We start from the raw sequence: 26894 nt of genomic DNA, 5'->3' as shown, positions 1-26894 counted from the left end.
TACATAACCTACAAAATTTATTTATATTTTTAGTCGATTTTAGAACCACAAAGGTGCAAACACAAAATATTTATTATTAATCTGCATTTTTCAACCGCACAATGTTTTTTGTATTCTATAATATTATAATTTTTTATTTTAACTAAATTATTTTTAATATATGTGGTTTATACGCAATAAGAAGAAATGTCAAAAGTCAAACATAACCTCAAATATTTATTTATATTTTTACTTGATTTTAAATCCTCACAGATGCAAACACAAAATATTTATTATTAATCTGTATTTTTTAACTGTACAATGTTTTTTAAATATTAATATATAACCATTTTTTTATTTTAACACAAAACCATTTTTTTTGTATATATGTGGTATAATATGAAATGTCATTCATAACCTCAAAAATTTATTTATATTTTTAGTCGATTTTAGAACCACAAGGATGCAAATACAAAATATTTACTATTAATCTGCATTCTTTTGCCCAAAAATATTTTATTTATTTACCAAAACTGTTTATTTTGTATTTTTGTTTATTTACGTCAATAACATTATTGTGAAAGCTTTCATTCCAAAGATTTGTTCGCAGTTGTCAACATGGCAATGGACATCAGTGCTCTTTGTAATTTTTCTTTATCAGATTAATTTTATATTAAAATATTTATACAGACAATTTCCTTGTCGTGCTAATTCAGTGCAGTTTAATTATATAAGTGTAAATAAATAATGTTTTTATAATAAATGTGTAATGTGACAAATAATTAACATGGCTCATGGATCAAATGTTTTGAGTTCTGATATATCAAGAAAGAACCCCCAGGATGAATATGAATTGATCCAGAGGATAGGATCAGGGACTTATGGAGACGTTTATAAGGTATACAAGAAATTATAATTTATATCAACTGTCATGGTGACATCATAACCAAAGAATTTGTAATCAAAACATGTTGTATAAGAACACAATTCCAAAGACTCCAAATGTATGTTACTTAAGTTTTTAGATACATTGTTAATGTAAAACATCATACCAAAAGGATTTGCAATATTTGAATCGAATAGTTTTGATCACAAGGAAACCAAGAGATATGGCCCGCCTACACAATAATATAAAAGTTAGAGGAATATTCCTTGACAAGTTATGTTCAAGAGTACAAATTTTCTTAGGCTTTTACTAACATTATCTAAATATATGTTCCATACAAGATTTGTGAATTTGTTCGGACATCGACAGTATTATGATGAGCAATCATTTTTAGTGTTCCATTAAAACAAAGGCTCTGAATGTATGTTATATAAGTCAAGGAGTATATTTTTATGTAATACACAACACCAAAAGGATTTATGAATAAACAATTGTCATACAAGAACTAACAAAGGAGGTTTGGCCTTCTAGGCCAAAATGTATCTATCTATCTATCTAATAATTTAAAATTAAGGTCAATGTTTTTTATTAAAAGGATATTTCCCGACAATTTACTTTCAAGAGTACTAATTTTATTACGCATAAATTAGACTTTTACCAACAATACCTAAAAATATGTTCCATACAAGATTTGTAAATTTTTTTAGAAACAGATAGTGCTAAGTATAACCAATAATTCTACTAATTATGCACAAAATATATTCCACATTATTACATTACCTTCACATGTAATTTACTATATAGAACACATTTTAAATTATAAAAATACTTCATAGCGTTCTGTATAATCAAGAGCTTCAGTTGGACAAATATTCAATCATAATGAAGTTCCATAAACTTTTCCATAAAAATAACTACTATTATACTATTAAAAAAGTAATGCTAACATATTAGTTTCTTCGAATCATTTTGTATACTTAGTCTTAATTGGTAATACAATCACAATTATGTTCCATAAAAATTTTTATAACAAAAGCTATTATATTCTATATATATAGCTATTATATTGTATATCTTCTTATATATAAAAATGGATCGCAAAATGTGTTGGTAAGCGCATAACTCAACAACGCCTGGACCAATTTGGCCAATTCCTTTTTTAAAATGTTCATTTATGTCCAAGGATGGTTCTTACGGCGAGAAATGATCGAATAATCGTCGGGAAAACCCTAAAAACAGCCCTTTTCTAACTAATACAAATAATCGTAGTCGGCTTCTCGATATTATTTTTTTTGTTTTACTTTCGGCAGGCGATAAAATTGATATGGCTTTAAAGAATTTGACTTCGAATCATATAAGGTTGAAACAATCTATGTCATTGTCCATTTGCCGCCCTCGCGGTGTTTTTCATGCATTTTCTGTTATACTCTACTGAGTGTGCTTTTGTTTTGTGCGATTGATCGAAATTATTCAGTACATCCAAGCCATGGTGAATGTTTTTATTTACGACTGCTATTAGTCAATGTACGTGGCCAAACATCATTTCAACATTTACGAACTGTTGATGGTGAATTGTGTGGATCCTTCAGGGAAGCCCGTCAACGTTTACAATTGCTAGAAAATCACGCTCATTAGGATCAAATTCTCAGTGATGCTGTAATATCTTTACACGCTCATTAAATACAAACATTGTTTTCTATAATCATATCCACAGGCTTTCCATCAAACCCAATTGATTTGTGGATCAAGTACAAAGTTTATATGTGTGATGACATTTTGTATCAAATACGGAATAGAATGGGAAATCCAAATATGCAAATCAGTAAAGAAATTTACAACGACGCATTGATTTCAATTGAAGACATGTGCTCGATGATGTCAAACAAAGTATTAATTCACTTAGGCCTGGCCGCCCCCAATTGTCCAATGCATGATGCTTTTAACCAAGAGTTGCATCGAGAAAAACTGTATGATATCAACAATTTGAAAGAATTGATCGAAACAAATCTTGCACTGTTGAATGAACAACAGAGGTATGTATTTGATATTCTTATGAAAGTAACAAATGATGGAACTGGGGGGATTTACTTCTTAGATGCGCCTGGTGCTACAGGAAAAACTTTCTCGATTTTTTTACTATTAGCAACAATTCGCTCACAAAACAAAATTGCACTTGCACTCGCTTCATCGGGAATCGAAGCAACTTTACTCGAAGGTGGTCGAACAGCCCATTCAGCACTAAAATTGCCATTAAATATGCAAAGCAATGAAATTCCAACTTGCAACATTTCGAAGAACTCGGCAATGGCTAAGGTTTTGCAGTAATATCAATTGATTGTTTGGGATGAATGCACGATGGCACATATAAAATCCTTTGAGGCTTTAGACAGAACCTTAAAAGATCAACAGAGCAATCAGAACCGATTTGGTAGATTTTTTTGAAAGGACGAAGTCTGTCGGGTCAGCTTGTTGTATATATAATGGTATTCCTAACGTATTAATTTCTTCTTTTCATTCGTCATTATCCTTTATATTCTTGATAACTTTTTTATATTCCTCATACATACATTCTTATATTCTTAATGTAATATACGAAGAGATATAGCAGTTAGTTATTCACATAAATGTTTATTACAAGATAATTCTTTGACAATCTGCTTGCAACTTTCAGAAGTACATACCTTTTAATTATTCGAGCCGCAAATTACATTTACAAGCAATGCAATTACTATATATATATATATATATATATATATATATATATATATATATATATATATATATATATATATATATATATATATATGTTAAAGAAGTTAGTTTTGGTTGAGAAATATGAGTAAGTTCTTCAAGGGCATACATCAAATAAAAGGCAAAGATTTAGAAGTTAATCTTTAATTTTTCCAAACGTTTCGACATAGTATTTTATGTCATCATCAGTGGATATATATATGTATACATATATATACATATATATATATATATATATATATATATATATATATATATATATATGTATGTATGTATGTATGTTTCATACACGATTTGTAATTTGCAATTAGTATCCAAAACATGTTTTATTTTTCGAAAACTCCAAAAGTTCATTATTAATGTAATACTCCATACCAAATGGATTTACAATATTCAAATTAAACATTTTTAATGCAAGGTCCAACAAAGACCTTATGCCCACCTACACAATAATGCAACTAATTATTCTTGAAGTGATGTTTATTATAAGATTATGAGTTCACATTTATTATCTGATTCTAATTTTCATAAAACTTGAATTAAAACATTAGTATCAAGTCCATAAAATTCCATATCTGTCTCAAAAAAATACAATTTTTTTTCCAAAATCAATTATTTTGTTAAGACAAGCAGAAAGTTCTTTAAATCATTTAAATCGGACGCTTAGTTCTCTCAAAAACTGCCATTTTTTACATATTTAGCTCCGTATCTTCGAAATGGCTTGGCCTGCCTTTGCCAAAAACTAATGAACACGTCTCCCAATCATTACTAATTGAATGTTTTTTAGATCATTCAAATCGGATACTCCGTTCTCTCAAAAAGTCGATTTCTATTTACTGCACTCTTTGCTCCGTATCTCCGAAACGGTTGGACCTGCCTTTGCTAAAAACTAATCAGCTCTTTTCCCTATCAATTGGAATCGAATGTTTTTTGAACCATTCAAATCGGTTGATCCGTGCGCCCGAAAACGTGACTGGAAATTTGTATCCATACATACATACACACGCACACACACACACACATCCATTTTTTCTGGGGTATGCCAAAACGTTCAGAAACCTTCAAAACGTCGAGAAATGTAAAAATTTTGAATTTCGATTTTCGGCCTATTACAATAACTTACCCTACGGGAAGTTAAAAATATGTTTATAAATTTGAATCCCATTTTTCTAGCTGATGTTTCACATATTTTTTAATTTATCTAAAGATCTTCTAAAATCAGAATTATTTCTAGAATTTTTTCTTGCGAAATTTTTCTATCGATTCTCCAAAATCTTTCTCCAAATTCCATAATTAAATTTCGTTTTCTTCGACAACTTGCTCTCAAGATTACTAATTATGTAATGTAATTCACGTCACCAAAAGGATTTATAATATTTATTGGTGAATTATGAACACCATTTATTTTCTGATTCTAAAATTTTCTCAGTGCATTAATTAAAAGTCCATAAAATTCCATATCTGTGATATTTTCCCCAATAAAAGGTCAAAGTTGAAATTATATAAATTTGAGTCCCATTTTTCTAGCCGATGTTCCACTTATTTTTTAAATTGTCTTAAGAAGCTCTGTTTCCAGTTTTAGCAAGATCTTTCAGAATCAGATTTCTTGAGATAGTTTTCTATTCATTGTTACATTATTGAAGAATTTAAAGATAATATAAATATTTTTTTTTAATTTACCCAAAGAAGCTCTGTTGCCAGTTTTAGCAAGATCTTTTAGAATCAATTTTTTTTGAGATAGTTTTTTTATAGATTGTTGCCTATATCGAATAATTTAAATTTTCTCCAAATTTCAAAACTAAATTTCCTCTTCCTCGGCACAAAGAGGATTTACAATATTTACTGGTGAATTAAGAACGAGTACACATTTATTTTCTGATTCTAAATTTTTCAAAGCTTTAATTAAAACATTAGTACCAAAACCATAAAATTCTTAAATCCAGTTTTAGCCAGATCTTCGAGAAATAGTTAACTTCCTGTAGGATAAGTATAGTAATCGCAAAAAAATCGAAAATAAAAATTTGTCAAATGTCTTCTCAACATTTTGGCATACCTTAGAAAAAAATGATGTATGCGTGTGTGTGCGGATACAAAATTTCGATTTAAATAATTGGAAAAACATTCGATTCCTACTCATGAGGAGACGTGCTGATTAGTTTTTGGCAAAGGCAGGTCGAGCCATTTCGGAGACATAGGGAAAAAATGCCAAAAATCGTAACTCAGTTTTTGAGAGAACGGAGCGTCCGATTTTTATGATTCAAAAAATATTTTATTTGTAATGACGAAATGAAGAATTGATTAAGTTTTTAGAAGGCAGGTGTAGCGGTTTCGGAGAACCAATAAAAAAGTGATATTTGGCGAACAAAAATGATCATTAGACATGCGCATCAAATTATCACATATTTTAATAATAAGAACTAATTTTGTTTACTTTTCTATATGTCCGTACCAATGTTTATCTGTATACTGCAACGCGGCGCCCACGCGCTTCGATACTTCGTTTCTACGCAGCTGGCGTATCGCGATTGCTTTGAAAAAAAGTTCAAAATTTCCAAAATATATCAAAGTATAAAAAAAAAATCGTATTTTGCAAAAAGGTCATTTTTTTCAAAACTCAAAAATCGATTTTATGGTAAGGAAAGTTACAGCAATTAGCCTTAAGGCTCTATAGCATTCTTTCAATTGAATAATAAAGAGTTTGCAGATTCTGCTATATTCTTATGCCTCGTTTTGTTATTTATGAAATTCCAAAACTAACTTTCTTATTTGTCTTTCTAACTTTTTCTCATTTCGAGAATACCTACTAATTTTATTAGCCATTAATTAAATTAATTTTGCTAATAACACCTGAAAATGTGCCTTTCATAAACGAATTATAAACTTGTTTACAGACCATGGATAGCTAAATGCATCTGGATTAAAAAGCACATGCTGATGTCATTTAAAAGAACGATTTCTAAACAGATTCTCATATGTAAACCCTGGACATATATCAAAAGATTCATAACTCATATTTTTCAATTCCATTGCAAAATATAAATTGATTAATTTCGACGGATTTATAATGCAAAATTTGAAAAATACAAGGAACCCCCAATTTTCACCATTCTACACATTTCCCTCTTTTATTTATCGATCGTGAACCTATCATTTTGCACCCTGGTCGTTGACGTTGGCTAAATTTTGATACAGATGTTCCTGGGGTATTAGTTATATGTCCAAGCTTTTTTTTTTCAATGGTTGTTTATCTTTAACAATTTCTATTCAATTTTTTGGAAAAATTTCCTTCATTGCTCGTGCTCGATCATTAGAAAAAAAAATGCAACCCCTAATATTCACCATCCTACACACTTCCCTCTTTTATTTATCCATCGTGAATCAATTTTCCATTCTGGTCGTTGACGTTGGCTAAATTTTGATACCTACAGCAATTCCTGAGTTATTGGAAAAGCTTTTTTTCAAAAGTTTTTTTTTTAACTTCCCGAAGGAAAAATTTAGGTTTTCATCAAAAAATCCGATTCGCTAATTTTATGTTTTCTCGACGTTTCAAGCCATTCTGAATCGAATGAGATCAAATTTGGAGAAAGTATGTGTGTGTGTTTGCGTGTTTGTATGCGTGTGTGTGAACAGATTTTTTGCCGTAAATCGACGTTTTCTCAAAAACGGCGGGACCGATTTCAAAAATTTGATCTTTTGTCAATTTTCTATGACGATCGGCCAAGCCGTTTCTTTATAAATAGCAGAAAAGTGGAAAATTTTCGTCCACGTTTTAGCCCGCAATTCTGAATCGATTTTGAAAATTCAAAAACTGTTCGATAGATATTGATTGGTAATCGTGCTGATTAGTTTTTGGTAAAGAAAACGGGCCGTTTCCTTGTAATGAAGTGTTAAAAATTTTTTTTAGACTTTTTTCATGATTTTTTTTTTGACGGTAGACTATAGTCTTATAGATCATACTAAAATATCACGGCCCTACGACAACTCGTTTAGCTTTAAAAATTCGTCAAAGTTTGCAAAAATTAGTATCGTTTTTTTGGCATTTGTCAAAATTAGAACTTTCATCGACGTTTGCTCAAAAACGCCTGAACCGATTCCAGAAATTTAAAAACCATTTCATGTATCCCGTTTCTGAGTTTTGTGCGACTATCGGCCGAGCCGTTTCTTTGTAATTTGGAAAAAAGTGTTAAACTTTTCGTCCACATTTAAGCTCATACTACCGAATCGATTTTAAAATATCAAAAACTGTTCAAAAGATATTAGTTGGGAATGATACTGATTAGTTTTAGGTGAAAATCTACCGAGCCGTTTTCTTGTAATTAACTGTTGAAAAAGAAATTCAAGCCGATTTTTATGGAACTTGTTTTGGCGATGTATATCATGGTCTTATAGAACTTACTGAAATATTACGGACTTACTATAAAGAGTTTAATTTTTAAAATTCATCAAAGTTTGAGAAAATGAGTCTTTTTGATGTTTGTTAACATTAAAATTAGACGATTTACTTGGTATAGCGATAGAGTACTTGGTCTTAATGAACATACTAAACCATTAACGTCCTACGGAAACTGGTTCGATTATAAAAATTGTTGATTTTTGAAAACTTGCTTTTAGAAAATACTCCGAGTTAACGTGTTCTTTTGTTTTCAATTATGTGTAATAAATCCACTCGGAATACTTTTAATCACTCATAAATTAATTTATATTTTATTGATTAAGTCGATTATTTACACATATCGAGAAGTTCATGTAACTTGCCGCAAGGCAAAAAAATACGAATACCAAATAGTTAATTATATGAATAACACAGTATAAATCAATTTCTCCATATTGATTTATCATATTCACATTATTATTTTTTCTATTTCAGGCCAAGCGCCTTACAACCAACGATTTTGCTGCCATCAAGGTGATAAAATTAGAACCTGGTGATGACTTCCAAATCATCCAGCAGGAAATTCTGATGATGAGAGATTGTAGACATGAAAATATAATAGCATATTATGGTTCATATTTACGAAGGGACAAATTATGGATTTGTATGGAGTACTGTGGCGGCGGGAGCCTTCAGGATATTTATCATAGTAAGTGATAAAGGAAATTTCACCAAATTAGCTATGATAATTTTTTTTTTTTTATTATTTAATTTTTTATATTTCAGTAACTGGTCCTTTATCGGAGCCACAAATTGCGTACATGTGTCGTGAGACTTTATTAGGTTTATCGTATTTGCATTCCATGGGTAAAATGCACCGTGATATTAAAGGCGCCAATATATTGTTGACTGAAAATGGTGATGTTAAATTAGCAGACTTTGGGGTAAGTTCGGAGAACTATTAAAATTTAACCCAAATAGACCATATGCTTATATTTTTTTTTTTTCAGGTTTCGGCACAGATTACGGCTACAATAAATAAAAGACGGAGTTTTATTGGTACTCCTTATTGGATGGCACCAGAAGTAGCTGCTGTTGAGCGCAAAGGTGGTTATAACCAATTATGTGATATTTGGGCGACTGGAATTACAGCCATAGGTAAGATTAAATTATTTTAAGTATAAAACAAAGCCACTATTAAATTCCCGAAGGAGAAGTTTATTTTTTAGTTCCACCAGAAAATCGGATTTGCTAATTTTACAATTTGCTGGTCATTTGGTACCAAAATTGGAAAATATATCTGTCTATTTGTATGTGAGATGAAATTTGACTTTTTATAGTTGATTACCCTTATGACACAATCGGCAGAGCCGTTTCTATTTAATCAGCAGAAAAGTGAATTTTTTTTGTTCACGTTTTCCCAAAAAAATCGTAAACCAAGTTTGATAAAGTTATTTGGTGAAGTAAGTAATTTTGGTAATTAATTGTCGAAACATTTCTGGCGTTTCTAATGAAACTTTTTGTAATCATGGTCATCAATAAATGATCTCAACTGCCAAACATATACTGTTGACTGCATTTTATATTATTTTAATTTCTGGCACATCTCAGCTGCTTTTCGGCAATAATAATGTAGACATAACATTTTTCTTGTATATTACATTCTAATATTATCTAGGCTCATAATTTCAGCTAAATTCAAATTTCAAGTGAATTGACATTTCTAGCAAATGTTTTCAATGTCAAACAATGATAAGTGGTTTTTTATAATGAAAAAAAAAATCTTTTAGACTTTTTGTCAATGTTTTCTTAAAAACGGCTGAACCGATTTCAAAATTTTTGAAACCATTCGATGATATTCGACAAGTCGAACGTTGATTAGTTTTGCGAGACGATCAGTCGAGCAGTTTCTTTGGAACGTCCATTAATCACCTGATCGATTTTTTAAGGATTTGTGGAACGACCCTCTTCCCCCACCAAACATTAAGTGTATTTTAGTTACGAAAAAAAATGGTAAAATTTTTGAATTTTTTTTGAAAATGTTGGGTTTTTTTTAAAAAAAATGAGGTAAAAAATAAATTCACGTGATATCTTACTAAATTATCAGATAGAAACGTCCATTAATAACGTGATCAATTTCTTAAGGATTTTTCGATAAGATATAGATTAGTGCAAGTGTTCTTATGATATAAATGAAATTTTTCCGGAAATATTATAGGCCTATGAGTGTGTTTTTTTTTTGTAAAAAATCATTGAATTCATTGACGATTTCAAAGAAGCTTTGTTCATCGTTAGTAAAAGTGTTTTTATGATTTAAACGAAAGTTCATTCTGGAACATTTTTGGCAAAAGTGATTTATTTATAAAGAATCAAAAAAAGACCATGCATATCCTTGTCCATGTCCAAATTATAGAAATTTAGTAAATAAATTATAGATATTACAAGATTGTTTTGATATCACTTGGAAATCGCCATATCTTCGAAATAAACACTTTTAAATTTTTTTGCTCAATAGTTAAATCTCAATATTTATTGATATTGTGGATCATTTAAACTTATTGGGAAATTCATGCAATTAGGAAAATGCCACTTATAGCTAGGTTTTGTTTCAAATTATGATATGTTAAATTGTAATTTACTAATTTACTTCAAGGTATCAATTTTTATGCAATATTTAAAAGAATTAAGTGAGGAATCTTCTACTTGATGATTGAAAAAAATGGCCATACGATTTTAAATGAAATGTCAAAAAATAAAAAAAAGAGATATCTCATAGAAGATAAACTCTTTAAATGCATTTGCATCCAGCATTTTGTCTTCAAAAATTATATTAATAAATCTATTCAAAAAAAATGTCTATTAAGTCTATTGGAGTTGACCTTGAAACAAAATGCCACTCACACCTAGTATTTTTTTAATTTATGATATATTAACAGTGTGAACAATACTTTACTAAGAAATTAGTAAAAAATCAACTTTTTTTTAACGAATTTCGGAAAAATCGAATCGTATTTATACTTTGCTATATGTAACTCATACTATGTACAGATATAAATATTCTTTTTCACAATTTTGTCATTATATATATGCAAATTAGTACTTGTTATCATCAAATATACAGTCAAAGCATTATATAACCTTTTATCTTGTCTGACCTAATTTACTTAGACTCTATTAATAAGCTCAAATGGAGCTCAATGTCGTTCTTATGATATGATAATTACTCTATAAATGATAGACATAATTTTACAGAATTGGCAGATTTACAACCACCAATATTTGACTTTTTTCGCCCATTTTTTTTAGACTGATAAGAGCATTGTTTCTAATGTCTAAAAATTTGGTTTCTCTAAACCCATTTTTTTAGACTTTATTAATATGGAGGTCAATGTCTTTCCTATTGATTTATTAATATTTTCTTTGCAGAATTGGCAGAATTACAACCACCAATGTTTGACTTTTTTATCCAATTTTTTTAGACTGATAAGAGCATTGTTTCTAATGTCTAAAAATTTGGTTTCTCTAAACCCATTTTTTTAGACTTTATTAATATGGAGGTCAATGTCTTTCCTATTGATTTATTAATATTTTCTTTACAGAATTGGCAGAATTACAGCCACCGATGTTTGACTTGCATCCGATGAGAGCATTGTTCTTAATGTCTAAAAGTGGTTTTAAACCACCAACGCTCAAAGATAAAGAAAAATGGTCTCCGACATTCCATAACTTTGTTAAGGTTTCATTGACTAAAAATCCAAAGAAAAGGCCTACGGCTGATAAACTTCTACAAGTAAGTTAAAAACATAATATACTAGATGAACCGGCGAACGTTGTTTTGCTAAGTAAGGTATATTTTAAACAATTGCTAGAGAATCAAAAATATTAATACTTTTAGTGTATAAGGATATGTTGTTTGAATGCTATATACAATGAGGTATTATAAAAACAATAAACCCCATTAGTTTGTCTATATTTTGTCAATACAATCAAACTGGAAGTTTTATACACTTTCTATAGAAAACATGGTATAATCCAATCTTTCGACTTATAAAGTCTTTAAAGTCTTTTTTGGTCTTTCGACTTATTGATTACGTTTCAAGTTTTCCAGATTATTTTTGGATTCGGGAATTTGTGTATAATTGTAAATAATACTACTGAGCTTATACAAAATTTTCAAATTTCTGTGAGGAGAGATAGAAAATGAATTAAGTATATCTCCTTTGACCTGCTTTTTGAAAAGTTTCAAATAACATTCGATGAATTAAAGTAAATTTAATAAAAAGTATATATGTAGAGCAGGGCGAGACACAAAGGTCAAATTTGACTTTGAGCTAATATAAACTATATTGTGAAAACCAAAACAATTATATCACAACAAATAACACATTTCAAATGAGCAATTATCTGATTACGTTCAGTAAAACTGCCAGTTACTTCATCATTGTTGAAATGTGCTTTTTTGCTGTCTTTCAAAAAATTGTTATCTAGACCTTTTTACCACATAGACAGGGTAACTTGGAACGGCCAGGTGGCAAAGAGGTTTAATGTCTTATTTTAATTTTAAAGGTCTTTTACAATATAATTACACTTTTAACTAATGCTAAAAAACTACCAACGGAAGAAAATACTTTTATTATGGATTTTCAAAGATTACTGTTTATCTCCCAATAGCAAAGTCATGAGAATCAAGATTATAGCTGGTTATATATCTTTGTCCCTCTACTTTCAAATATTGTTGTTGAACGATGCTTAACTTTACTGGTTTTTGACACATGGTGGACCTTTTTAACCCCGGACTTTCATATATTACTATCTATTCTTCGATAAATTCTGGGAAATTATAACTGGGAAAATGGTATTCCACAAAATGTCCCTTTGATCGATAACAAATTTAGGTTGTGAATTGAAATAACATAAATAAAAAATAATATAACCTAGAACATGTTTTATAAATACCAATGAGTATATAATTATACAAATGAGGTCTTTCAGAGCACCGTGTTTGAGAAAAATATGCCAAAAAGTGCATTTTCATATTAACATATCAAAAAAGTTTATATTTTGAGTCTCTAGTAACACTTGCTGCCCGTTTACTAACGTTTTTGTATATCAATAAAGCTACAAATAAAACTACTTAAATAATATTCGCGTAAAACATCCTATTAAACGTAATTGAACATCTTTTGTCAAAACATTTGACATTTGACGTATGAGCCACCGTCCATTGTTTTATTCAAATTATGCTTCTACAAAAATTTTCAAATTAAAAATGTAAAGTTTCTACGCGATTTTGAAATAATATCTCACCTTTACGACAACCAACTGATTAGCACGAATTTTTCAATACTAAGATTGGCCAAATCGGTTTAGCCATTTTCGAGTTTTAGCGGATCATTATATCGACAGCTTCATTTTTTATATATAAGATAATATAAAAATATAAATTTATGGAAATTTTACTTGTAAAATGAGATGCACGAATAAACAAATAGTCTACAAAGGACTAACCGTTGGGTTTCCTTGTAAAAATCCACGTATTAAGTTGGTATTATCATCACACACAGTTCATTGTCTTAAGTTAAAAATTATCTGTACCAAAAAATATTCTATCTGTTATCTCTATATAAAAATAAATATATGATAATTCCAGCATGCATTTATGCAAAACGGTGACCTAAGCAAAAGACTATCTATAGAACTCCTAAACAAATTCCAAAATCCGACGAACTCATTTTCGCATTTGGATGCCGACGATGAAGGGGTATGTAAAAATAATATTTATTATTAAATTATTATTATTATTAATATTTAATTTTTTTAGGCTGTTGCAAATGTTCCACAAAGGATAGCCAGTAAAATGACATCCAAGCAAGGAAATAATGGAAATACTAATACATTAAGTAATACTTTAGTTCGAGGTTAGAGCAAAATATAAATTTCAAAAAGTTCTGAATATACTAAATGTTTTTTTTTATCAGGGAGTTCAACAATTTGGATGGACAGTGTTGAGAATCTAAGGTCGCCTAGTCCAGAAACGATGCCCAGCGAAATGTAAGTCATTATTTAATTTAAACAATTATTTATTTAAATTATGCATGAATGAATCACACCTGACACACCTACAATTTTAATTATCACTATCATGCTCAAAACAAAATTAATTTATACAATTCCATTCAGTTGTTTACCATTGGCATACATCACGCCGCATATTTTAATTTTAGATTCTAAATTACTTTTGTGTTTGTTTATTTTAGAGTTGGGAATTTTAACATGGAATATTGTTTTGAAAATATGGTTTATTATAAACTATATTTTTGTTTTCCTTTACGAAGTTGTATGCAAATATTTCTGCTCCTACAATAGCTAAAATTATCACAAAATGTGGAGATATTTATAAAATTCTAGTTTGAGAATTTTTCTTATTGAGATTATTAAAAATTATACGAAAAGCGGAATTTGCCATTTTAAAAACCACACGCAATAGTTGCCAAAGATAAATATAAAATACATTTTCTACTTTAAATGCAATAACTATGTAAGCCTAAGTAATAAGTCTTTCTAGCTCCTTTAGAGATAATGTTCTATTTGTTTATTTGTTCTGTAAGTATGGTTTTGAATTGTTTGCAATTTTTAGAACGAGTTTTATTAAATTTTGGCTCGTTTTCGCCGATATAAGTTGTTTCGCAATCTCTACAATTAATTTGATATAAAACAGAATTTTAAGACGTTCGATGCTTAAAGCCGAAATGCCAAATACTAGAACTAACTATCACAAAATGTGGAGATATTCATAAAATCTTTTTCATATTCATAGAACTTTGCTTATTCTAAGTGATTAAAAAATTAGATAAATAGAGAATTTTGCCGTTTTAAAAATCATACTCAAAATATTTACCAAAGATAATTGTAAAATATATTATCTATATTGAATAAAATAACTTGGTATTTATAACTCATTTAGAGATAATGTTCTAATTCTTAATTTGCAATTTTGTTCTAATTTGTTCTGTAAGTATAGTTTTGAATTGTTTGCAATTTTTAGAATGGGTTTTATTAAATTTTGGCTCGTTTTGCCGATATAAGTTTTGTTGCAGTCTCTACAATTAGTTTGATATAAAGCAGAATTCTAAGACGTTCGATGTTTACGGTAAAAAATGCCAAATTTTGTGGATTCAAAAAAAAAAATCATACTTTTTATTAACATTATGCCCGATTAATAGACTCTAAAATAAGTTTGTTTGTATTATGCAAATAAATCTATTGCAAAAATTAAGTTTATTATAGAAGTAAAATTTGAATTTCTAAAATCAAAGTTCGCTAATCTTCAATCAATAATTACAGAATTGCTATTTTTAAAAATCACACTTTTTTGCTAAGAAAAAACAAAACGGAGCTATTTGTCAAAAGCCTTTATAGCTGCTCTAAAGATAATGTTCTAATTTACAAGTTTTTGAAGTGGTTCATTGTTTAATTAAATTGTACTAAAATTATTTTTCTTTGGAGTAAATACTAGGCAAATAAAGCTATTTCTACATCATTGAAAAAGAAAAAAAAAAAATTGCTTAAAAATCTTCACGATTGTAATTGATTGAAAAAATATCTAAATGAGGAATTTTATATTCAATTTTATTTTAATTTTATTATTTTATAATTGAACAAAATTCGTTAAAAAATCATATCTACTGAATTTTTCCATTTTAGTTATATCATTAGTTAGATTTTTGTATCACAGAAATTTCAAGTTTAAATTGTATATCAAATGTGCATTTTTTATTAAAATTATTTTTCAATGTTCATATAATATAGATCAAATAATGATCGTATTGTATAAATACAACTTGAGATATTTATAATGGAAGTTAAAAATAGACTTAATTTAAACACTTCAAAAGAGTTTTGATCTTTAATTGCGTTTATAGATCGAATTTTATTTCATTTGAATTTTGTTTTATTTTATATGATTCTTACTTTATTTTTTGTTGAATTTATATTAGATCCAACGATTTTTTTGCAATTAAGTTATCTACAAATTTTCCTAACAAACTTCCTAACAAAATTCTACTTTAGACTCTGCAGTGTAATTCAAATATTCAAATATATTCCCAAGTCGATTTCGATTATATTTTTTACTAAAATGCTCTCTTTAAAAAAAAACTTTAAATCACCCTTGCACATATTTTCTAACTTTTAAAACAGTAGATTAATATAATGGAAATAATTGACGTTGACTTCTGGAACACCTTTATTATTTCTATTATATCAATCTACTGTTTTAAATGTTAGAAAATATGTGCAGTAGTGATTTAGAGTTTTTTTTGTAAGAAATTAAGTAATTCACTTCTATAATTACTTATAATATTAATAACTCTACTTCGTAACTCTATTCAATTTAGAAAATTAAATTAATCATTTCCCAACGCACATTTCTAAATTCAAAATTAACCCATTATCTAGTACTTATAATTTCACCAAGATTTATTCATCAATTTATTAAAAATCATGAAATTACACATTTTTCTTTACATTTGTAGATCACATAGGCCTTCTCTAACTGGCTCACAAATATTAAAAATGTCCTTAAGGTCAGAAGTGTGGTATTGATTGGATAAAAAATATTAATTTATTTATGCAAGTTTGTAAACTGTTTTTTTTTCCAAATTTAACATGCCCCCACTTTTGAAAACTAATAAGAGTTTAAATTAACATAAGATTTTTGAAACTTATTTCAATAATAAACCCAATCTTGAGATTTCTTTAGATAATGATCTCTAGATTTCTTTAGATATGTGAAATTTATATTTCAAAATTAATGGAAACGAAAGTTGTTGAATTCATTAATTTTTGGTATAATTTTAAATTTATAATTTTGTAAAATTAGGATTTTTTATATATTATGGAATTGCATGTTTCCTAATTATAATACTATTATTGCTATTCGTTAGATTTCTTCATTTTATTTTAATTTGTTTTATAAAAACATATTTTTATATTTTATATAAAAGGTTATGACTAATGCATCTGAACATAAAAAAAATTTGGGGTACAGCATAAAGCTGCAAAAGAATCTTTACTCTTCAGAAAAATCTTTGATGTGATTTAATTTTTTATTTTATTTATTTTTTTAAATTAATTTTTAACAATTGCACACTTTTAACACAACACCTGCCATAATACGCACAAAAGCACGCATTTTGCATATTAATATTATTTATTAACATATTTTTTAGCCCTAGATTTGCAATGAAAATTTTATAAGAATTACATAAGAAAAATTCTATACTGAGAGAAATCTTCAGTTTTTGGAAATGTATGTGTTATGAAATAATTTTCAATATTTTTTTGTTAAATTTAAAATTTAAAATTGAATCATTAATCGCAAATCTAGCGTTACATTTGTCTTACACCTCAAATAATAATTATACAAGTAATTGCATGTTATATTTTTTGCATGTTTAATTAAGTAGCACATAATTTTTTATTATATTCTTTGCATTTTGTATTTGTTATATGATTTGATTTTAACATTTAATTTGGTGTATAATTTTGAAAATAGTATCGTTTCATTATTTTTTTTAGGAGCCTCTTACAATATATCGACCAAGAATTAAAACTGAGGTGGGTCTTATGCAATTATTATTTTTAATTCTTTTCTTTGATTTATATTTTGATGATTTTAATGGCTTTTCTTGCTTTGCTTAACAAACACATTATAGTTGTTAGATTTTCACCTGAATTTCAAATTTTCAGCACATCAAAATCAAAATTTTCACATTTAGTACTGTTTTAGTTCGTTAAGAGAACATCATTTGGTGGCAGCGGATGATTGAAAAAGAAAACAAATATCATTTTTGTCATCGATGTTGAAATATCAAGTATAATTCATACCTATATGAAATAAAAGCTTTACAATCACTGCATTTAAAAAAATTATGTACTTCATTTTTCATTTCTTGTTCATTGCAGGAGGAAAGTTTTTGGCATGAATGAGTTTTATGCAAAAGTTTTACAAAATAATTTATTAAAGTATTTTATTGGACTAAATTGCAAGTTGAGTTGGTTTTGTATATATATAACCAGTGATTTCTAAAATTTAAAAGTATTTTCTCGAGCATGGTTTGGTTTTGTAAAGTATGGTACTTTCTTAATATTATTGCATCCGTATGTCATGAACCGACTTTTTTTTTAATTAAATCTATGCTATATTAAAGTACATACATAATTTTGTAATTAGGTCCGTTATTATGAATAAGAAGTCTGTAATTCGAAAACACTAATGTCATCTTTGTATATTTACATTATTTGGTGATAATTTGTTTTGACCGAAAAGTATTAATAGATACAAATTGTTCAAATATTTTCGGAATAAAATAAATAATTTAAATTTAACTTTTTTTGTATATACATTTTCATACAATTGTAGAATAATTTATTATTGTTCTAAAAATATTATCAATTATTTATTTACTCATGTTTATTTTGAAATTATGATTGTACAATAGTTTGTTATAGACGAAGTTTTTTAGTAGTAATTTTTGCTTACGAATTTCGGAAATTAACTTTAATTCTAAGACTATGAGAAATTTTTTTTTATTAAAATTATATATAAAAATCTAAAACGATTAAAATAAATTTAATAGAGTTTCGCTGAAATCAGTCAAAAAATCAAAAGCAATTGCATATTGCTTAAGTACCACTTCATTTTGAAGTATTTTACGAGAAAGCTAATTTTTGAACAAAATTACTACGTGTTATATAAGTTAAGTTTTTTGTAGTACATCCAAACCTCCTATTTTTTTTATGGGGCAACCCAGCGGTCAACCGCTCTTTTTTATTATCAGACAATATTAAATAAGTTACATATTTAAATTGCATAAAAAAAGAAAACTACTCTACTTTATTTGATAAAAGGATTTTAACCAAAATACGCTTTTTCATATTCTTTATCTTGTGTTCAAAATTTCCTTATTATCGGTTTTTAAAAAAATGACTAAATAAATACATACTTCTTTCAACTGAGATTTATATAAAAAAGTTTTTAATGTTATTTTTAAAATGTGTATAACATTTGTACAATTTTGTCTCGAATATAAAATAAAAATCTGAGTTGCGCGCCATTTAATGTAAAATATATTATTTTTATTATATATTTAAATAGTTCACATAATTGATTACAAAAAACTGTTTTATATTGTCTAATATAAATCATTAATATAAATATAAAGTATTTTCATCTAAGATTTATATAAAATTTCCTATGTAATTTTTAATGTGCCAAAAAGTTTGTTCTAAAAAGTTTAACTCAATAATATAATAGAATATATTATTTTCAAAATGCTCTTCGAAGACGGTTCATTTGATATCATACTGCTTGATATCGAGTTGACCAAGGAATATGTATAGTAATCCATATTGCTTAAATCGTGGACAATTATTATTTAGGTTTGTTATCGAATTTGTTAAAATTTAAATGTAGAAGTCAAAAATTGACAAAAATGTTGGAGACTACTGATCTAAAGCAAAACTCCTAAAATAAACCATTTTAATAACCTAAGAAAATATACAAAAATGACATTAGTATATCACACAGTATTTCATATAGTATCTCGTAAATATGTATGTATCTCTATAACGAAATAAGTAAATATTCTATATCATTCAAATAATTATTTGTCCATTTGTTTGTCCATATAATTTGTTTAGGTCGACGTTGCCCATGTCGGAGAACAAAGACAGTTACAACAGACTCTGTGATTCTAATACTGCCAATACTGAAGAGAATAAAAATTCCCAAAACAATCCTCCAGTATTATCAAATAATCAGACTGATGATATTAATGGTTACGATAGACTGGCACAATCTAATGGTTAGTATAATAATTTATTTAAAAATAGATTTGAGATCATACATGATCCTGATTGTGATCAGGGAATGAATGGCAAGACTATGTGAGATTCTTGAAATTAGAAATGGAAGTACTAATAAGAAGGATCATATATAGTCTATGTCTATGCATTTATTTCACAAAATCATGATTACTAATAACGTTTCAAATTTTAATTTGATGAACTATTTGCTAAAATTTTGTTTCCTGAGAGATCGTCAATTGATCACGTGATTGATTTTTTAAGGATTTTTAGACCTCCTTCTTGGTGATTTTTAAAATCAACCCCCCACCCTCCCCAGTATATTTTTAGTTAGATTTTTTTTATTTGTTTTGTAAAATGTTAGGATTTAAAAAAAATGTAGGTAAAAATTAAATCACGTAATATCTTACTATACTCCTCCCTCCTCCTCGTAATTTTTTGTCAAAACCCCTATCCTCCTAAAAACCTCACGTGATTAATGAACGCCCCCTAATATAATTGTGAAGTTAGAATTTCATTAATTCAAATTTAAAGTGGTTTTACAACTTTTAATTAATTTTCTCATATGTTTCTTTTTATTCTCAGTTTATAAATAATTTATTAATTGAAATTCTAGTTGAAAAACCAATGCTCATTTTTACATAAAAAATGATTCTCTAAATTGATCATTAAAATATTTAGTCAACAATGATTTAAAACAAAAAATAATATATGTATATCTAACCAACCAAAGTTTTGTTGTTTTGCTCTTGTAATTTATTTACTTTTCTGACAAATAATCAGATTTATATTTATAATAATATTATTTTATATTTTTTCAATTATTATCTTTCTTTAATGGTAATAAACACACATTATTAATATATAAATATATATAGCCTTCATCCAGTGAAACTGAAAAATATATTGAATTAGTGTTTTCTCATTTAATTATACCAATATTAAAGATTAAAATAATAATAATAATATTAAAAACAGTTGAAATGCGACTGTGTTTATTCATTGCATTTTTGCTAACTAGTTGAATGAAACAACCTTCCGCAAAACGTCTTCATCATGGCATTGCATCAAGTAATAACATGAATTTAAAAAAAAAAATATATTTGGGAGTATATTTTTTGTTCAAATGGTATTGCTTTTTAATTTTATTGAAGAGATATGTACGTCTGCCATCGGTTTTAGAGAATTTATTAAGATTTTTTATTAAAAAAATATTAAAAAGACGTTTTGCAGAAGCTTCTTTCATTCAAATAAATAACAACCTTCATCAAAATCAATTACGATTGTTTATTTTTTTGGAAAAAAAATCGAAAAATGTTTTGCAGAAGCTTGTTTCATTCAAGTAAATATCAAAATTGCAATTAATAAGCGCAATGGCAATCTGAATGTTTATTCATCGACAATTTTTGAACCCGATATTTTTTTTCTTAATAAAAATTATTTGAAAGACGTTTTGCTGCAGCTTTTTTCATTCAACTAGATAGCGAAAAAGCTATAAATTATCTCTATAAAGCTATAAATAAACGCTATAAATGACATTTTATCCCTCTGCAATATTATAGTTATTAAATCTATTTTTAATATAAGGAAAAAAAATTCAATTTCTATTATATCTATATTAATTTAATAATTAAAATTCAGATGCAATTCACTTGCATATTATGCGATATATTTATTAATTTACCAGAAGGATATAAACTCTATACCAAATTTGTTTGCATAATTGTTTTTTCAATTACATAAATTAAGAAAGAAAATATTTGCATTCAAGAAAATCTCATTGCATTCAAGAACAAAATTAAATTCACAAAATATGATGTCGTGGTTCTGGAGATAATATATGTAAAAATAAGGGTATCCCTTAATATGGACATTTTCGAATTTCCTTGCCCCTTGAAATTGATAAAAAACAATTCTCTGAAAGCTCTTCAATCTTTATGTTTTTTTAGCTCTCAATATTGTCTTTTAAATAGAGCGCAATTCAATCAAAGTTTTGTATGGAAATAGAATGGAAAAGTTTTCAAAAATTTTGCACAGCGTCGAATTTTCAAGAAAAAGTGACATGAATTTTCACTTTTGATTCGTTTGTCGCTAAGTTATTCCTAAAATTTTTTTTTTAATTATCAAAATTTTTTCCATGCTATTTCCATACGAAGTTTGATTGAATTGCGCACTATCCAAAAGTTAATATTAAGAGTTAAAACTTTCAGAGAATTATTTTTTATCAATTTGGAACCATTTGAGCCCTTGGGAGCAAGGAAATTCGAAAATGTCCATATTAAGGGACACCATAAAAATATATATATAATTTTATCTAGTTTTTACTATTGTGAACAAATTATAGTGTCCAAAAGCGAAATAAAAAGTTATTTGAAGAAAATTATAAAAACGTTCTTGCAAATGAAAATACTAAAGTCTGCATTTCAACTGCGAATTAAATTTAAAAAATTTGGTGTCGTAGTTCAGAAAATATCAAATGTGAAAATATATACATTTACAAATCTCTATAATTTCTCTTTCTGGTACTTTTTTTTAGGAACAGAGCACAATGTAAAATGTTCAAACCACCGAAATTCATCGGACGAATTATGGACGAGTTTCCAAACAGAACCTTTGGAAAATCTAAATGATCTCAACATCAGACAGAGAAGTCTATATGATTCGACGAAACGAAGTGTCGAAGGTATCTTAATCAGAACCATAAATCTAAATATTGGTGAAAACAATATTCAAAAATAATTTGGTATTTCATTTAAGATTCAATGGAACCCGTTGGACCAGATTTAATAACAAACACACCACCTATTCCTCCTAGGAGGAGCCACAGAAAACGACATACACCTCCAAGACCTATTTCTAATGGTCTACCACCTACGCCGAAGGTCCATATGGGGGCCTGTTTTTCTAAGGTCAGATAATAAATAATTATTATCTATATATAGGCTAACTTTAAATTCTAACTTTAATTGAGCTAAACTTAATTCAGTTTAGCTCAATTGGAAAAAGTGCCAACAAGGTGGACAAACATATGATGAAGACTACTAATGTGGTTGTTAGAATTGATGAATATATTTTAATTTCAAGGGTTATATCAATAAATTTGTTCAGAGAAATATTTTTAATAAAATTTTGTATTTAGTCCTTAGTATTCCTGTTTCATCAGAGTTTTTAATGGTTGTCCACTGAGAGTGCATTGAGCATACTCCTGGATTCATCATGAGACAAAGAATTTATCCCAAACTACTATAATCGATAATGATTCAATTTTCTAGGTGTTCAATGGTTGTCCATTAAGAGTGCATTGCACAGCTTCCTGGATCCATCCCGACACCAGAGATCAGCACATCCTGATAGGAGCAGAAGAAGGCATATTCAATTTAAACCTGAACGAGCTTCATGAAACAGTTTTAAACAGACTATATCCCAGGCGAACGACATGGTTGTATGTGATCAAAGACGTTTTAATGAGTTTATCAGGTAAATGATAATAAAAATCAAATTTAGCTAATAGAGTTTGTTAATTATTTATATTTTTAGGTAAAACCACACAGTTGTATAGGCATGATCTCTTGGCGTTGCAAAGTAAACAGACTTATAGGTTTTCTTTGCATATGAATAAGATACCAGAAAGACTTGTGCCGAGGAAATTTGCTCTGACGACAAAAGTTCCAGACACCAAAGGTAAAATCATAATTATTACTTTTCTCATAGATCACAATACTAATATTGGAATCTTTAATTCTAGGTTGCACAAAGTGCTGTGTTGGCAGAAACCCATATAATGGTTATAAATATTTATGTGGATCTATGCCCAGTGGTGTCTTCCTAATGCAATGGTATGATTTTTAATCGTCTACTTCATAAATATCCCAAAACTATTTTTTTTTTTATTTTTATTTCAAACAAGTATATAGGCTCCGATGAGATGACATACTAATATTACCACAATAGTTCTAATTATTAATTATTTAATAACCGAGAATGGAAAATAATTATAATTAGTAGGAAAGAAATGTTCCTTCAATTTGAAATAGAGGAATAAACATTTTAAAAAGATTTTATAAATTACATAAATCTAATAAGAAAGTTATATAACACAGTTGAAATGTAAACGTAAAATTTCAATATCCAAGTGTATATTTCAATGGCAAATTTTTCAAAATTTTAATATCAAAAGGTATATAATAATTTTTACTAGATTTTAGTAAATTTTATTTAATTTTTAGCAATACAAACGAATTATAATGTTTTAAAACAAAATTGAAAGCTATTTGAATAAAAATAAAAAAATGTTCTTACAAACGGAAACAAATAATAATTTTTACTAGATTTAAGTAAATTTTGTCTAGTTTTTACTATTGTGAACAAATTATATTGTTCAAATACAAAATTACAAGTTATTTGAAGAAAAGTGTAAAAATGTAACTAAAGTCTGCATTTCAACTGCGAATTTTTCTAAATTTTAATATCAAAAGGTATATAATAATTTTTACTAGATTTTAGTAAATTTTATCTAGTTTTTACTAATACAAACCAATTTCAATGTTCCAGGAGAAAATTAAAAGTTATTAACTTCCCGAAGGAGAAGTTTGTTTTCATCAAAAAATCCGATTCGCTAATTTTATGTTTTCTCGACGTTTCAAGCCATTCTGAATCGAATGAGACCAAATTTGAAAAAAGTATGTGTGTGTGTATGTGTGTGTGTGTATGTGCGTGTGCACCAACAGATTTTTTGCCGTAAATCGCCGTTTTCTCAAAAACGGCTGGACCGATTTCAAAAATTTAAAAGCCATTCGATGTATCTCGAAGAGGACTATTGTTCGTCAGTTTTGTGCGACGATCGGCCAAGCCGTTTCTTCGTAAATAGCAGAGAAGTAAAAAGTCTTTCGTCCACGTTTTAGCCCGCAATTCTGAATCGATTTTGAAAATTCAAAAATCGTTCGAAAGATATTAATTGGGAATCGTGCTGATTAGTTTTTGGTAGGGATCGGCCGGGCCGTTTTCTTGTAATAAAGTTTTTAAAAAAAAAAAAATTTGACGATTTTTATGATTATTTTTTTAACGGTAGAATCCATAGTCTTCTATATCATACTAAAATATTACGGCCCTACGACAATAGGTTCAGCTTTAAAAATTCGTCAAAGTTTGCAAAAATTAGACCTTTGATCGACGCTTTCTCCAAAACGCCTGAGCCGATTTTAGAAATTTAAAAGCTATTTGATGTATTTCGGTGAGGACTATCGTTTGTCAGTTTTGTGTGACGATCTGCCAAGCCGTTTCTTTGCAATTTGAAAAAAAGTGTTAAACTTTTCGTCCACATTTAAGCTCATCCTACCGAATCGATTTTAAAAAATCAAAAACTGTTCGAAAGATATTAGTTGGGAATGGTACTGGTTAGTTTTAGGTGAAAATTTACTGAGTTTACCGAAACTTTTTTTGGCAATATATATCATGGTCTTATAGAACTTACTGTAATATTGCGGCCTTACGACAAGTAGTTTAATTTTAAAAATTTGTCAAACTTTGCTAAAATTATTATCATTTTTTTAAAGTAAGATTAATGAAGTATATTATTTACTCATTTTATTGATTAAGTCGATTATTTACACATATCGGGAAGTTCATGTAACTTGCCTCAAGGCTAAATACTAAACCAACTAGTTTGAATATATACTTATGAAGAACAAATTGGATAATATAGTAAACCTTACAGTAATATGTATATCAATATATTTTAGTGCAAATCAGAAGATTCCGACAAAAGATTCTTAGAAAATTCAAGAATTTTCATAAAAAAATTCTCTAAAAAAAGCTTAAAAATGTAAGATCAGAAAAACATTTTCCAAATGCACCAGCGTCATAAATTTATTTTAAGGGGTATTTTAGACCATAGAAAAATTTACTCTTGTTCTTGAATATTTAAACTTTGATAATATAAAAGAAAAACTATTTTTAAAAAATTCTGTACCAGAATAATTCCCAAAGAGAGACAAGAATCTATTGTTTTAGATTTAAAAAAACTTTTCTCCTGTAATGTTTATTCCCACTAGGATCTTATCTTTACTCTGAACATACTCTAAATATTTCATTTCCACCAGGTACGATCCCCTAAACAAATTCATGCTCCTAAAACAATGCGAATGGCCTCCTGGATTCGGACCAGCCTCTTATTCACCAGCCAGTTCTTCTCCCGGAAGCAACCACAATCACCATTTACCTAATCATGGAAATGGTGGTGAAACTTCAGTTTTTGAGATGGTGATCGCTCCAGAACTTGAATTCCCGATGGTTTGTGTAGGAGTCAGGAAGGAGACCAGGAACAATGAAGGTGATAGGGCCAATGGCAGGTTGTTCAGGCTGGATCTGATTAATATGAACTCAGGTAAGATAAAGGAATATGATTGATAAAGGTACTATGAAGGGCACAATTAGTGTAACCGCCTAAAAAAAGGTGATTTTTGGGAATTTATATTAAAAAAACTACATTATCAATCATTTCAAAATTTAAGGAATATATTTATACATGTTTTAAGAATACACAGTAAAATTTTTGAAGAAAAAAATTAAATATTTTTCAAGTTATCGTCGATCTCCAACGGCGCGACAAAAAAGGCCCTTCACTGCTGCAGTGATTCCGGCCTCTTCTACGTGGATGAAATTTAAAAAAAAAAAATCTCGTTAAACTAGATAATATTGTCGGTAAAATGAACTACGATAAAGAAAAAAAATCAAAAATTAACGAAATGACGGCGTTTTTTAAAAAAAGTCGAATTTTACCCAAAATTTTGGTTGTTTTTGGACTGCCAAAATTCGATTTTTGATCCGATTAAAAAATCGATAGTTCATTTTACGGAGAACTATATATAGAGCAGGTAAACAAAATTTGATAGTGATCGGATCATTTGTTTTTGAGTAATCGCTGCAGCAAATTCGAAAAATGCTGTTTCGAGAAAAACGCGTTTAAAGATTAAATGATCGTTATACTATATACTATATATACTCTTTAAATGGCAGTAACTCAAAAACTATTCAAGATAT

The 26894-nt window shown here is 28.0% G+C and overlaps 1 protein-coding gene across 2 annotated transcripts in view; it reads left to right on the top strand.

Moving 5' to 3' along the window:
- The first annotated feature begins 165 nt into the window (after positions 1 to 165).
- LOC113389066 (mitogen-activated protein kinase kinase kinase kinase 3) overlaps positions 166 to 26894 on the top strand; it is a 31605-nt gene continuing 4876 nt past the window's right edge. The window contains exons 1-17 of one of the 2 annotated variants that reach the window (XM_026626121.1): positions 166 to 195; positions 590 to 877; positions 8484 to 8697; positions 8775 to 8932; positions 8999 to 9146; positions 11588 to 11778; positions 13639 to 13749; positions 13810 to 13906; positions 13967 to 14039; positions 17568 to 17606; positions 19692 to 19855; positions 22393 to 22539; positions 22614 to 22765; positions 23129 to 23333; positions 23394 to 23537; positions 23602 to 23692; positions 25955 to 26238. In XM_026626121.1, coding sequence (XP_026481906.1) covers positions 767 to 877; positions 8484 to 8697; positions 8775 to 8932; positions 8999 to 9146; positions 11588 to 11778; positions 13639 to 13749; positions 13810 to 13906; positions 13967 to 14039; positions 17568 to 17606; positions 19692 to 19855; positions 22393 to 22539; positions 22614 to 22765; positions 23129 to 23333; positions 23394 to 23537; positions 23602 to 23692; positions 25955 to 26238 — 2329 coding nt within the window. In that variant the 5' untranslated portion in view covers positions 166 to 195; positions 590 to 766. Of the gene's footprint in view, positions 196 to 589; positions 878 to 8483; positions 8698 to 8774; positions 8933 to 8998; positions 9147 to 11587; positions 11779 to 13638; positions 13750 to 13809; positions 13907 to 13966; positions 14040 to 17567; positions 17607 to 19691; positions 19856 to 22392; positions 22540 to 22613; positions 22766 to 23128; positions 23334 to 23393; positions 23538 to 23601; positions 23693 to 25954; positions 26239 to 26894 lie in introns of those variants that run through there. The other variant, XM_026626122.1, reaches the window with a different exon arrangement.

This window comes from Ctenocephalides felis, unplaced genomic scaffold (genome assembly GCF_003426905.1).
Source record: "Ctenocephalides felis isolate EL2017-DRISC unplaced genomic scaffold, ASM342690v1 CF-g0.4_SCAFFOLD_03573, whole genome shotgun sequence".
Lineage (NCBI taxonomy): Eukaryota > Metazoa > Arthropoda > Insecta > Siphonaptera > Pulicidae > Ctenocephalides > Ctenocephalides felis.
This window is presented reverse-complemented; position numbering and strand designations above follow the sequence as displayed.